Source organism: Mirounga angustirostris, unplaced genomic scaffold (assembly GCF_029215605.1).
Source record: "Mirounga angustirostris isolate CCGP_5_RB_7025 unplaced genomic scaffold, mMirAng1.0.hap1 SCAF_12, whole genome shotgun sequence".
NCBI classification, from domain to species: Eukaryota; Metazoa; Chordata; class Mammalia; order Carnivora; family Phocidae; genus Mirounga; species Mirounga angustirostris.
The window spans coordinates 51,563,771-51,579,009 of record NW_026991720.1 but is presented as its reverse complement, the minus strand read 5'-3'; the positions used below and the strand labels follow the sequence as shown (position 1 = coordinate 51,579,009).

Sequence of the window (15,239 nt, the reverse complement as noted above, 5' to 3'; positions counted from 1 at the left end):
GAGGCCTGCTTCTCCCTCTCCCATTCCCCATTTGTGTTCCTGCTCTCGCTATCTCTGTCAAATAAATAAAATCTTTTTAAAAAATAAATAAAAATAAAATCAAATAAAATCTTAAAAAAAAAAAGTTTATTGATACATGCATAGAAGAATTTCTGGAATATACCAAATTACCAGGTATAAGACCAGGGAAATACATAAAGAGGAATAAAAAGCAAGTTTTTCACATTTTATTTGTGTTTTGAATTAATCTGAATGCACACATACATAAAAATTCAAGTTGTTTAATATTTATATACTCTATTGTATATAGGCTATACCGTATTTTGTAAAAAGTTATTACAAGCTCAATGAAAATAAAAACACACCACCCAGATTTCTACCTACAGGAGTCCACATCCAGAACCAGAACAAAAGTTTTCCATATTTCTCTTATCATCAAATATAATCTACATCCAGCCGTCATACTTAAATCTCAAGGGCAAAAAGACAACAGCGGCCACTGAAGTTACTACGGAAAAGTACCGTAGTGATGCTTGACACACGTTGTCCCCAGGATCCTATCAGGCATTATTTACCATTCTAACCTCCCCAGACCTCAATTTCCATGCATTTAGAAAATGGAGCTGGGATTCAACCCAGATCTCAGACCTCATATCCCACATTCTTCTGGCAATACCCTTCAGTTCAACAAGGGCCCATAGCACAAGCATCAGAGCTCCTCATCAAGAAGTTCCAGCACAGGCCTGGGTGGCTCAGTCATTAAGCGGCTGCCTTCGGCTCAGGTCCTGATCCCAGGGTCCTGGGATCGAGCCCCACATTGGTCTCCCGGCTTGGCAGGAGGCCTGCTTCTCCCTCTCCCACTTCCCCCTGCTTGTGTTCCCTCTCTCACTGTGTCTCCGTCAAATAACTAAATAAAATCTTAAAAAAAAAAAAAAAAGAAGTTCCAGCACAATTTCTCCCTCCTATTCTCTCCCAATCCTTAACAATATTCCAAGTTTAAAAGCGTTCCTTCTGCAAGCCCGGATCCTACTAAACTTGCTAAGGAGCTGGGACAAGCAGGCACCGTGGACTCCACTCCGAACACTTCTACCTCTTTTGCAATCTAAAACATATCCCGTGAGTCACAATCACATGCCTGAGATAAAGCCATGGCATCTACTTCCTCGTGCCCTCTGTTCTACTCTCCTACCTCCTTAGGCCCCCCTCCAGCTTTTCTACAATTCATTTATATTAATATGAAGCTGCTAAAAAAAAATACCTTCAAGTAGGAAGCCGTTCCCCTTTCCATCTTAAAACAGGATGTCCAGATATTTTTATTCTATAGTAAGCCCCAGATTCCAGGCTATCTGTACTCGTCTTTTTCCTACCGGAGGACAATAAATCAACCTTCAAAGAAGCCAAACAAGATTTTTTTTCTTCAGAGAAAGCACGAAACAGGACATCTCTGCTCCAACTTGCCACTGCAAACATGATCAGGCTGCTGTGTAAGCGACTTTCAGGATTTGACAACTTAAATGAGAGGAACGAAGGCAGGGCAGAGTCAAAGGAAGGGGAAAATGGGTTCCACTAATTACCTGCAGTGCCCTGGGCAAGTCACTTCTCTCAGGCCTTTATGGAGAACCCTTTGGTAGAACTACTAATGCCACTAAAATCTATTACGCTATCTCATTTTTACTGGTTTTCTTTTCTTTAAATAGGAGATATTTAACACATTCTGAAAGTAGTACTCGACTAATCAGAGGATTTGCATAAACCAAGTCTTTTTTTCCTAAAGATTTTATTTGAGAGAGAGAGACACACGGCAAGAGAGGGAACACAAGCAGGGGAGTGGGAGAGGGAGAAGCAGGCTTCCCGCTGCACCTGGGACCCAGGATCCTGGGACCATGACCAGAGCTGAAGGCAGATGCCTAACGAATAAGCCACCCAGGCGCCCCACATACACTGAGATCCAGTCATCAGTCTCCAATCAACCGATCGAACACATCACCTAGTTTTGGTGACTATGGAGGCCAAAACCAGGATTATAATTTGAGGAGAAAGCTACTTTACCAAGGACCAGATTTTTAAATATGCAAAAATGAGAGAATTTAGTGTACTTACAAAAGGTTTCTTGTATTTCTTATAGCTAAATTTTTATGAATAAAATGGAAGGAATGCTTTACTTATTCCAGGATCCTAAAATAACAAAGTGATTGAAGTATTTTAAACTTAGCCCATGATATCCACAAATGTTTTGGACAATAGTTCCAATCTTGCTTGTCAAATGAAGTCTTTAAGTTTTTAATTCCAGTTAGTTAACATACTCAAATCAAGTCTTTGTTGTTGTTGTTGTTGTTTTAAATATTTTACTTAGGGGCGCCTGGGTGGCTCAGTCGTTGCCTTCGGCTCAGGTCATGATCCCAGAGTCCTGGGATCGAGCCCCACCTCGGGCTCCCTGCTCCACAGGAAGCCTGCTTCTCCCTCTCTCACTCCCCCTGTGTTCCCTCTCTCACTGTCTCTCTGTGTCAAATAAAATCTTTAAAACAATAAATAAAATAAATATTTTATTTATTTGAGAGAGAGCAAGCAAGCAAGCACAAGCAGCGGGGAGGGAAAAGCAGACTCCCCAGTGAGCAGGGAGCCCAAGGCAGGACTCCAACCCAGGACCCGGGATCATGACCTGAACCAAAGGCAGACGCTTAACTGACTGAGCCACCCAGGCGCCCTCCCCCCTTTTTTTTGAGAGAGAGTGCACAAGCAGAGGGGAGCAGCAGGTTCCCTGCTGAGCAGGGAGTCCAATGTGGGACTTGATCCCAGGTCCCCAGGATCATGACCCAAGCCAAAGGTAGACGCTTAACTGACTGAGCCACCGAGGCGCCCCTCAAATCAAGTCTTTTTTTTTTTTTTTAAAGATTTTATTTATTTATTTGACAGAGAGAGAGACAGCGAGAGAGGGAACACAAGCAGGGGGAGTGGGAGAGGGAGAAGTACGCCTGCTGCGGAGCAGGGAGCCCAACGCGGGGCTTGATCCCAGGACCATGGGATCACGACCTGAGCCAAAGGCAGATGCTTAGGGACTGAGCCACCCAGGCACCCCAAATCAAGTCTTTAGATAACCAGAGAGAAGCACTGGACCTGGGTCTACACTGCCTTGAAACCTAAGACAGCTTCAAAGGATTTTCCCAATGTATAATAAAAAGTAGAATGGGTAATCTAGAAAGTAGGCTCAGTCACCAGAAGTGTTGAAACAGATGCCAGAGTGGGTCAACTGAAACAAAGAAGTCTTGTCCAGTGGCAAGAGGCTCTACTCAACTTAGGACTCTTCCATCTCTAGCAGGTTATAAATAGAACATGCTCAGAGATATTTCTGGAAAGAAAAAAAGATTAGATACTAATAAATGAATTCTGAAAGAAAGGCTTTATTCCAGGTTGTTCCAAAATTCATCACTCTCCATCTATCTACTGCCCAGCCAAAAGGCTGGGACCTACCACCATCCCCACTCACATTCATCCATCTAAATCACAAACTTTCAGGGGTATTTCATCCAGTTGACTACACCTTCCTTATCCACGGGCTTTTTTCATGAGTCTCCCAGAAGCAGATCACTCTGCTTGCTTTCCTCTACCTTCCTGGTAGAGGAAATGTAGCTTTCAGATATTTTAGGTTTCAATCACTTTGAAGAACTACTCCTCCCCTCCTTCAATTTATGGAAGAGAATCTACAAAGATGGTCACTACCAATTCCTTCCTCTCTGTACATTCATGCCACTCTACCATCAAGAGATCTGTGCTGGCCTTGTGACTTGCCCTGATCGACAGAATGCATAGGATAATGTGCCAATTCTGGGCCTAGCCTTTAAGAGGTCTATCCACTTCTACTTACTCTCACTTGGTAGCCAAGGGCTACTACAGAGCACTGAGATACCATGTGGAGAAAAGTCATGTGGACCAGCATGAAGAGGCCAGCCATGTGAATGAAGCCTTCTTGGACCTTTTAGACCAGCTCAGCAAAGGACCCAGAATGACAACATGTGGAACAGAACCAACCACACCAAGCAGACCCACAGAATCATGAGGAATAAGTTGTTTTGAGCGACTAGGTTTTGGGGTAGTTTATTATGAAGCAAGAGATAACTGAAACACCATGTTAGCAATGCACTCAACTTCTAAACAACTAAGTGATAATGCCAGCTATTCTAAAGACTTCGAGCTCTCTCAACTTACAGCTCCACGTGGGGGAGCCTGGCTGGCTCAGCTAGTGGAGCATGAAACTCTTGATCTCAGAGTTGTGAGTCTGAGCCCCACGCTGGGATTACTTAATAAAATCTTTAAAAACCAAACAAAAAAAAATTACAGTTCCACTAGATTCCTCAAAGAATACATCTATAATAATTTCAAACTACTTTCTAATCAAGTTAAATGGCCTCGGGATAATTCCTCTAAAATGCATAATTTATGTACTATGTATTCCCCTTCAGGGCAACAAAATCCGCATACTATATTAATATTTATAACTGTGTTTTATTTACCAATACTTGCCAAATACAGCCAATACAGCAATTTCAGACCATGATAAATTACACCTTCAGTTTTATTTTTTTTTTAAGATTTTTTTTTTTTTTTCTTTTGACAGAGAGACAGAGAGGGACCACAAGCAGGGGGAGTGAGAGAGAGAGAAGCAGGCTTCCCGTGGAGCAGGCAGCCCGATGCGGGGCTCGATCCCAGGACCATGACCCGGGCCGAAGGCAGATGCTTAGTGACTGAGCCACCCAGGCGCCCCACACCCTCAGTTTTAATGGAGCACTGAAAATTGCATTTGCAACCAGCTTTCAAGCAAAACCCTGCAAGACCAAGCCAGTTTTTTAAACATCAGATTTACAGGGCAGAGTTCCTAACTAAAAACACCCATCCCATCCGTTGGTCACCGCTACCACACTGCCACCTCCTGTCTTGTGACTCTAGAAGCTGGAATCAGAGGCAACAGTCAATAAAGGAAACTTGGCTAAGAATAGCACAGCTGTTCTCCATCCTCCCAGAGCAAACCAACCACCAAAGTTGGTGGATAAATAAATCTACAATAAATGGATAAATCATATAAGTCAAAAATTAGTTACTGCTAGGAAAGTTGACATCTGAGGCACTGAAGACAATTAAAATAGAGCTGCTTTAAATATATACATCCAGGTGGCTCGACAGCTTCACTTTAATAGAAAATCCAACACCTATATGACAACACATTAACTGCAATGGTATGACTCATAAAAGGGTTTCAAAGTACAACAAAGATCATTTCCCTCTTGCTGACTGCCCGAAAAAGGTACACGTGCAAAAGCAACTGAGCTGCCATACTGCAGAAAATACAAGTTTTGTACAGGGAAGACCCTACGTCTCATTCCAAAAGGTATTTTTAAGCCTTAGCTGGTAACTCATTTCAAGCAGAATGGCAAAACTCAGAACAAAATATGCCCCATTAGTTTATTATAGTGGCATCTGGCATGAACAGAGAATGTAAGTGATCACACAAATCAAAAGGAAAGCCAGAAACAGAAGCCAAGATTCTCAATTCCCACTGGCTCAAGGCACATATCATGTTTCCATAAGGTCTTCCTTGTTACTGTGGACAGCCCCACAGAAGCGACTCATCAACGTTCATTTATATATATATATATTTTTTTTTTAATTCTAATAACGCCGAAGTTAAGAAATCTTTTACTCTTTCTCAAGCTGTACTAAGAAAACATGAAATCAAAAAAAATCTTGTTGGCTACACTTAAGCAGTCATGCATTACTGACCTTAAACTGAGCACTCCAAAGACACTGCTTATGATTCTTTACCAGCCATGAAAGTTTCCTAACAGTCAGAACCTCAAGTCTCTGTATGTGTGAGAAACCTCTCCAATTCACAAGATTCACCTGTCCCAAACTGATAAGCAAGGAGCAGCACAGCTATTCGTGCCTATGTTTAGATCTTCAGCATCAAAAACAGCTTTTATTGGCCTGAGACAACAGGATCATATGCCCTGGCTAATGGACAAATTGCTGGTTATGGCACCATGCTATTCCATACATACAGCTGTTAAAATGCAGCACTTTTAAATAGACATTTAAAGTAAGATACAGGGGTGCCTCGGTGGCTCAGTCATTAAGCGTCTGCCTTCAGCTCAGGTCATGATCCCAGAGTCCCAGGATCGAGCCCCACGTCAGGCTCCCTGCTTGGCGGGAAACCTACTTCTCCCTTTCCCACTCCCCCTGCTTGTGTTCCCGCTCTCGCTGTGTCTCTGTCAAACAAATACAATCTTTTAATAAATAAATAAATAAATAAATAAATAAATAGAGTAAGATACATTTAAAACCCCAATAACTTTTATACATGCTATGTCTACCTAATTTACATACTAAACACAAGATTCTAATATAGAAATAAGTTGTTCACTTAATTTTCTTTTTTTAAGGAAACAAAGAACAAAATCATGTGAGCTCAGACACCAGTCAGTTTTAATGGATCCTTCCTGGAAAAATATTTAACTACAATATCCTACCATTTTGTTTATCCTTCACTGAAATATATTTTGGCTTCATATAATCTTAATCAATGCTGACAGCTAAATCATGAGCAAGTTTAAGCCATAAAAAACCAAAAATGTGAAAATTTTTCATAACTTAAAAAAGTCATGGAAAACAAACTAAAACCACCATCCTGTCAGTTCCCCAGTGTCAGCGACTTTCCCATTCCCTCTCCCGTGCCCAACAGCCCACAACATAACAAAAAAGGAAATCGGTCCTATTTACATAATCACATAGGGGCACATATGCAGTCCCACAAGATACCAGTGGCTCTTCCAATCAAACTGAGCTACAGTCTTCTAAAGTCACAACAATTTTCACAGCCACCCTTGCCCCCAAGGCAGGGTGGGGAGTGGGGTGAGTGTTCAAGCTTATACTTCAGAGTGAAGCCAAGTATTCATGTGCTGTATCCTTTACCTTCGAACAGAAAGCGCAACACTATCACAGATATTCAACACAATCTTCTCTTCATTCTGGACCCAGGGGATCTCAAGCTCTGTAAAATAGTGCTATCATCTTCCCCAACTGAGGGGTACCTGAATGCAGAAAAGCAACATTCCTTCCACATTCCCCTGAGACTTCGGCAATCAAGAGCCAAGCTTGGTCAGAACCAAACTCCACAGTGCCCCTTCCTGAAAGGTTCTGTGCCCAGCTCAGCTCCCAGTCACAGTTGGGCCATCAAATCGCCTCCTGGGCCTGCTCCCCTATTTAGTTGCTGCAAGCCCATTCATCCATCTCAGAGTGCTGCCATAAGCATTCTTCAGCACCAGGCTCCCAACATGCCTTGCACAGCAGGTATAAAGGTCACTGCTGCACATGTGGGTGTGCCTGCCTCAGATGCCCACATGATGATGGGATGGAATGCAATGACTGCTAAGCACAAAAAACTCCATGCAGAAGTCCAGCAGGCTCACTTGGTAAAGACTGGTCTGCCAGCATTCACCAATACCAACTGTCACCAATACCACTTTTTTTTTTTTTAAGATTTTATTTGACAGAGACATGGTGAGAGAGGAAACACAAGCAGGGGGAGTGGGAGAGGGAGAAGCAGGCTTCCCACGGAGCAGGGAGCCCAATGCGGGGCTCCATCCCAGGACCGTGGGATCATGACCTGAGCCGAAGGCAGACGCTTCACGACTGAGCCACCCAGGCGCCCCACCAATGCCACTTCTTGACCTATCTATAGGAGCTAGGCATGGATCCACCAACGTGTCTTCTCAGCCCCCTCCCAAAGCCTATTCAGACAGTGTAACAGTCCAGATAAGGGAAACTGCATCACAGTTCCAACCTTCAGTTAAAACAAAACTGTATTATAATTAGATTTCTAGCAAATTTCCCTGGGCAGAGAAAAGAAACCTCTACTTTTCTTTTTTGCCATTTCAATCCTAGAAAATGACTTACTTAATTGTTCTCCCTATAGGTAGAAAGTTGTCCCAGGGGCGCCTGGGTGGCTCAGTCGTTAAACATCTGCCTTCGCCTCAGGTCATGATCCCAGTGTCCTGGGATTGAGCCCCACATCGGGCTCCCTGCTCCACAGGAAGCCTGCTTCTCCCTCTCCCACTCCCCCCTGCTTGTGTTCCCTCTCTGTGTCTCTGTGTCAAAATAAATAAAATCTTTAAAAAAAAAAGTTGTCTCCAATATCCTCATTCTATTTGCTAATAATATCTCATTTAAAATCCTGAGCATTTTAATGTAAGCGAAATCAGCCTGAAATTTTAATCTACATTGTTAAAATGAAAAAGCTTCCACTGATAAATATCTGCTGCCCCTGGTGGCATCATACCTTATATGCTTTCCTAAAACAAACTCCTGTTCGTTATAAAGTAACAAGTTAGTATGTTTTTAGGTTGGGCAAAAGCCTTTAAGAGTAAAACAGTCTGTTACCAGATGTGTTTAATTTCATTCCCTACACATGGGGGGAAATTCACACCAGGATGGAAAACAAAATCAGGAAAGCAAAGCAAAATAATCTACATTTCCATGCAGGTCCATAAATTGTATCTGAAAAATGCCAGACATTTAATGTTTAACTTTAGAAACTCTCAAATGTTAAAATGCCAGTCCTTTGACACAACCATTTGCCTCTTTTTTATCCAACATTTGAAGAAAATTAGGACACACGGGCTAAACATGAAGCCAATAAGAATTTGCAGAATGCACCTACATTTTCCCCACCCTAGTTATACAATTCAGACTATGCCTTTAAATGTTTAAGATGTGCCTTTTCCCTCAATTTTTCACTTCCTATTAAACAGAGATCAGTTTAGATACCTTTCAGTACATGTTCTATTATTTTAGAAGCTCTCAAAAAAATAATCCCCTTCTACTATGTAAAATAACTTGACCTCACCAAAATTCCCAACTAGAACTAAATCTATCTCATCACACAAATCCTTTTTCAACTATCCTAATAAAAATTAAGTACATGAACAAGAGAAATCCACAAAAATCCAGCTCTCTAACAAAAACAAGGTTTGTGAAAACGCTTTACCTGAAAGGGAGCTCAGTATAGAAATAGGCACATGGTGACACTTCGTGTAGCCACCTCTCTGCAGAGCACCAGGGAAATGCATAGCAAACCTCTCCTGCCCTCTAACACACCACTCACCAATACCTAACCAGACACATACAGCCCTAGTTTAGATTAACTTTCAGCTTATTCTTAGCCCAAGTTAGGAGTGGGGGGATGGGAAGAGAGAAAGGCAGAAAGAAATCCTAACCCCACCTGGCACAACCCAGAAAAGCACAAACTAAACCTAGCACCACAGTAAGGGAGCAGCGCCTTTCCAGTTAGTTACAGAGCGGGGATCTGGCCTGCTCTTGAAGGAGCCATTTCTTCACAATACACCAGAGGTTAAAACAGTCTGCAAACATTCTGTAAAGTGACACACTACACTTGCTCTCCAAAAAGTGCAATTCCCTTGCTTTAGTACAAATCTTTAATCTTCACGACCTCTTGGTGGTTATTTGTAAGCAAAAATATTGGCGGGGTGGGGGACGCGGGGCGGGGGGGGGAGGGAGGGGGTGGAAGACAAAGGCTGGTTTGCAGCAACCTGTGTAACTCTTAAGTGACTGAAAGGCGCTTCTGGGCAGGAGAAGCCCAGGCGTTCACTCACGTGTTCCAATCAGCAAATTCCTCTCTTCTCAGATACACAGACGGCCTCCCAGGCCTCTCAGACTCATCGCCGCCAACTCGGGACAGAGAAGGAAAGACACTCCATACCCACGCGTGTCTGCACCTGCTTTCCTCTATCCCGTACTTATAGGTGGGGAGTGGGGGAGGGTCACCCACTGCTTCCTAATTCTTACAGATCCCAAAACTGCCCTTCAAGACTTTGATTTCCTATTATAGCAACTTGGAGAACATACAGCTGTGAGAGCTTCCTTGAGAGACTTCTATACCAATAATCCACTGGCAGGAGCGACGGACAAGACCTTTATTCCTTACCAGCGCACGCACACACACCTGCCATAAACTTAAATGCAAGGAATAAAAGACGGAAAAGCCAAGCCATACAGCATACAGCAATCCAAAAAGCGTCAGAGAAGTTGTTTTCAGCTGTGTTGAGTCTTTCCTCCCAACAAGGGAGAACAGAATTAATGAAAATGGGATAAATAAGCTCACCTTTGTCTTTTTGGGACAGAGTGCTCGACTTCCATTAATTTCCCGTGCAGTTCCACTTTACCTGCGGACACACAAGAGGTGCAAGACCGTTGGCCGGGTTTAGCGGCTCTTCCCGCACGAAGGACCCGCAGAGCCCAAGTGGTGACACAAGTGACTTCCTGAGACACCCCCCACCCCCAGCCAAGGCACCCGGAGCTGTCTCAAGGCCGGGAGGGAAGCCCGGCCACGCGCGGGGGAAATCTGACCCCTCAGGGCTGACTAGAACTTACAGATGGGTGGGGAGGAGCGCCCATTCGCTGGCCCACTACTTGGGTAACAGTCTACCCCAGGCCTCCAACGCCCACCTCAGGGGTCGCCCAACTCCACGACAGCCGCAGGACTGACGCGGCCCTTCCGCCCACCTCCCCGGGCACTCGCACAAGACAAACTCTGCGGAGTGGGCTACGCTGGCTTTTATTCGGGAGGGGACGCTGAGCCCTTCTCCCGGCTTCAAGCCCAGGCCCTCCAGAAACGGGAGTAGCTGGAGAGGTTCGAGAACGGCAGGGTCGGCACAGACCGAGTGCACGGCCAGACAGGCATCTCAGCACAGAACGAACAAGGCGCGAAGGACTGCGCGGCGCCCGCCACACGGGCTCCGGGGGTGGGGTGGGGGGCCGGCACTCGAGCTTGCCCCACCACCCCCGGAGGCCGCGGCCGGGACGAGGAGAGCGACGGGGGGCCCGGCGCGGCGGCTGGGGCTCCCTTGCCAGCGACCCCTAGCCGCTCTCGCCCACCTGCCCCTCTGGCTCGTCGGACGCGGGGGAGGTGGAGCGTGGCACCCAGGTCGCACTAGCCTGCGTCCCGCAGGATCTAGAGGAAGCGCCGGGCCGCCTGTGCTAGGCACCAGCCCGAGGCCTCACTCCGCAGCAGGGTCGAGGCCATTTGCATTCTCCCACGCCTGGGGTCTGGGGCGAGCCGGGGGAACTGCGAAACCAACACCATAAATAACGTGCAGACAGAGGAAGGAAGGAAGGAGGGAGGGAGAGAAAAGCGGGCGAGCGCGCTCGGCCCCTAAGGCCCGGCGTGCCGGAGACTGGAGCCCGCGCCTGGGCCCGGGCGGGGCGAGCGCTCAGGGTCCGGCGCTCGCGGTCGCGCCTCCCCCAGCCCCGCTCCCCTCGGAGCCCGCGCCGCGGCTTTCTGACAGCGCGTCCGCCGTCCGCCTGCAAAGCCCCGGCGGGAGGAGGGGAGCCGCGGGGGGCCGGGTTGGAGCCCTAGCTGAGGAAAGCACCCCGGACCTCACGCGTACGGGCGCCCGGGCCTCGCCCCACCTCCCCGCCCTCCCTCCCCCGGGCCTGGGGCCCTGCGTGGACGCCCCGGCGGCAGCCGCGGGCCTGGCTCCCGGTCCCCGACCCCGGCAGGCCCCGGCGGGCGGCGCAGGGCTGGGGCGGCGCGCCGGCGGGGCCGGGGCGGGCCCACCTGAAAGCGCCTCGATGGCCTTGAGGGCCCAGCTGTCGTCCGGACAGTCCACGAACGCGTAGCCCGTCTTCACCAGGAAGGGTCCCGACACCGGGATCTTGGCGTCCTTGAAGATACTTTCCAGGTCCGAAGGGACGGCATTCTCGCTGAGGTTTCCGATATACAGTTTGTTCATTGTGAAGAGTGGTTGCTTTTTAAAAAATTCGGAGAAAAACGAAAAATTAAAACCACCCACAGTGATGGAGGGCTCCGGCGGGTTTTGTTCCCCTCGTCTTCTCGCCGTTAAAACACACAAACACAGTAAGAACCAAGGACAAGAACGAGGAGCGAAAAATCAAATCCGAAGGTTCTTGTTTTTCCTTTTCTGGGTATTAAAAAAAAAAGAAAAGAAAAAGCCTTGCTGCAACCCAAACGTATCGACGAGTCTTCCTAACTCTGAGGAGGAGGCGGGATTAGCGAGAGAAAGGAGAGGAGGAGGAGGGGGGAAGAACTACTTTTTGTCTCTTCCTCCCCAACCCCTTTGGCATCGGCCGGCGGACTGTGAAAATATCACACTACGTGAGGGCAGGCGCCGCCTCCCCATAAAAAAACCCAGAAGGGTGACTGGCAGGAGGGAGGGGGGAAGGGGTGGAGGGGGAAGGGGTGGAGGGAGGAAGGCGCAGGAGGCGGAAAAAATCCGCTCCGAGTGTCCGGCTTTTTGAATGAGCCACGTGTTCAAACTACAAATCAACGTCTCACGTGAGGAATCCCAGCGCCTCAATTAGAGTGGGTTTCGGGGGGAAAAAAGAGCGAGAGAGAGGAGGAAGAGGGGGAGGGGAAATGAGCTTGAGAGAGAGACCCTGAGAGGCGGGAGGAGGAAGAAGGGGGAAAATACTAAAGGAGCCTCAGCCGGGGCACTGAGGGGAGCGCGGCTGGCGGCGCTGATTGTCACAACAGAGTTTAGAAAGGGTTATCTGGTCGGGGCGGATCCTGAGGGGGAGGGGAGGAAAAAGGGAAGATTTTTTTTTTTAATGAGATACGGGTGGAGGTGCTAACTAGGCAATTTCTCAGCTCTAGTTACCGGAGTTTTAAATATTCGATTTTTAAAAATAGGTAATTAACAAAACCAAAGAGTCCCAATTTCGAACTCGCCTTGTGGCTTTGATGACATTTGAAGTGTAACCCCGGCAAAGCCGCAAGCACGTTTCCAGGGCTGGCAGGGGCGGAAACGCAGCAAGGGGGTGGGGTGGGAGGGGGCGGGAGAGTCGGGCAGACGCGCCCCACCCCACGCACCCTTCACGGGCCCTGGCACCGGGGAAGTGGGGCGGCCCCGAGCCAGGGGCGGTGGGGGATGGGAGCCCGCGGCGTCCTGGGCGGGTGTCTGGGCGACACCTCCTCCGCCTGCGCTCGCGTTGGCTCTCGGCTTCGCGTTTGCGATTGGTTGCCCGATTCAGAAAAGGCTCAGAGATAAATGAGGCCGGGGGCGGGCTTGGCCACCGGTGGGGGAGGGGAGCGCAGGGGCGGAGGTATTTGGCGTGGGGATGGGGGCGGCCGGAGCTCGGGGGCCGGAGGAGAGAAGTCAGAGTGGGAAAAGTCGGTATCTAAACGGAAACCAATTCTTCCTGTAGTTTTCAGAGGAGGAGGAGTGGGGTAGGCTGGTACTTTTATTTAAAGAATTTTAGTTGGAGAACTTGGGACTCTTGAAACAGGAAGACCGTTCTGCGTTACCCCTAGGTGATACTCGCACTTGAAAAATTGTTCGAGTCCCTTTCTGCCTCTTTTCTGCCTGCGTTCGGCCATGAGAACCATTCATAATTTCCCCTGTATGTAACGAGTACAATGGTGGGTGTGTGGGGGAGGGTCTGGGCCCGGTGAAGCCTTTACTGGGCCAACAGAATGTAGACTGGAGAAGAGGAATACGGAAATGAACATAGTGCTGGGGTTCTTGTGGAAATCTGCAAGTGTCGTTTAATGATTGTGTACTCCACTCAAAAGCTTCATTTGCATCAGTTACTTGTGGCATATTTTTAACAGGTATTCCATGGAAAAGATGAAAAAATGCTTATTTTTAAAGTAAATGAAATTCTATGTAGCATGGAAATAAAAACAGGAATCTTTAATGACCTGGTACTCCTAGTAGTAGAAAGTGTATTGTGCGATAGAGAAAATATTACGGTTTACATTGAAACATTTTCAGTAATTAAAATTGATAGAGTTCGTTTCTCTTTGTCAAATCCGTATATAGCATTTAAAAGTGTATATTTTCCAATTAAAAGGTGAATGACATTATTTTTCCTACATGTGGGAACTATTGCAGGATATATTTACATTTTATCTTTTAAAAGGAACTTATTTTATAATTTTGTGTTGAACCGGAAGGTGTCAGATCATCCATTTTAAATGCAACTGTTCTAACAGGTTTTTCTTTTTCTGCTAAGCAAATCCAACTTTTTAAATGTAAACTCACTTTCACAATATTTTCATTGACATTTAATTTGGTGAAATGTTTTTACTTTATGAGATCGAGGAGACAAATGTGCTCTTGTGTAATGTTCAGTAATTATGAGCTCTATAAAGAACATTTGGGTGGTGAGATTTTAAGTTTATGGTTAGGTGTAACTTTTTAAAAAGAGCTTACTTATTTTTCCTTTTCATGTTTTGAAAAAGAATCTTGGTTCTAAAAAAGACAAGTAACTTTTGTGGTATTCAAAATGTAAATATAAAAAATTATGAATTTTTCATGTACCTGTTGCATGTAATCCAAAACTACTTGGAGAAATGTGCTTTTCATTCATTTAGTAATATTTGCTTTTCTAACTCTGTAATTTATAAAAATTAGTCTTTTGATCATTTAACTTTTAGTAATTTTCATTAAGAACAAATTTTATATATTCAGCTTGCTTCCAAAGTCACTTGAATGGTGCCTTCTGGATTGTTCACTGTATTTGCTCTTATTAAAACTGAGACCTAAGGAAGTAGCTACTTCTAAAACACGGGATAAATTGTTTATTTTCCGTAAATACTGGACCGTAAATGCTTGTCTGTCACTGTCAAACACACCTAACACCTGGAATTTAAGACAAGTGTGTGCTGTTTTGATGAAATATGTTACTGGGACTCGTGAACTTAATCTGTGTATTATTGTAACAAACTGGATACTCCGTCTAGGACCTTAAAAACAGACAGGAGTTGTATAAGCTCAGACATTAAAGGGTGGTAGATACAGTCCACTCACTTCCAATCTTCCAGCCATTTGAGGGCCAAGTACATACTCACTGTCTGAGTAAAAAGAGCACGGGTAATTGTCTTTTTCCTGGCATTCCAAGTGCAAAAATATCTTTGGTGGATTTTCAAAAATGAATATAAGGTCAGTCTAACTTCCAGTCTTACATGAGTCTCACAGGAAATTAACCGTGCACATGGGCTACTTCCGAGTTCTTCCCGAAGCAGTTGCAGCTCCTAATGAATGTTAACCCCACTAAAGAATCCCACCCATTGTGTGTGCTCTGATGCTGCTGAGTGTCACCCACTGCAGCCTGTTTACGCTTTGGACAGCTGCACCTACTCCTTATCTCCTGAGGGCAATAAAAATGTTTCTTTATTGGTCAGTGTAATATTAAAGAAGAAAAACTATGTT

At 45.9% G+C, this 15,239-nt stretch overlaps 1 protein-coding gene across 3 annotated transcripts in view; it reads right to left on the bottom strand.

Annotated features, from left to right (window-relative positions):
- The window catches only part of IGF2BP3 (insulin like growth factor 2 mRNA binding protein 3), a 154,647-nt gene extending 142,484 nt beyond the window's left edge, over nucleotides 1-12,163 (bottom strand). For all 3 annotated transcript variants that reach the window (XM_064575168.1, XM_064575169.1, XM_064575170.1), the window contains exons 1-2: nucleotides 11,624-12,163; nucleotides 10,169-10,229 (exon numbers count right to left, since the gene is read on the bottom strand). In XM_064575168.1, the coding sequence (XP_064431238.1) occupies nucleotides 10,169-10,229; nucleotides 11,624-11,798 (236 nt within the window). In that variant the 5' untranslated portion in view covers nucleotides 11,799-12,163. The remainder of the gene's footprint in view (nucleotides 1-10,168; nucleotides 10,230-11,623) is intronic.
- Between the last annotated feature and the right edge of the window lie 3,076 nt (nucleotides 12,164-15,239).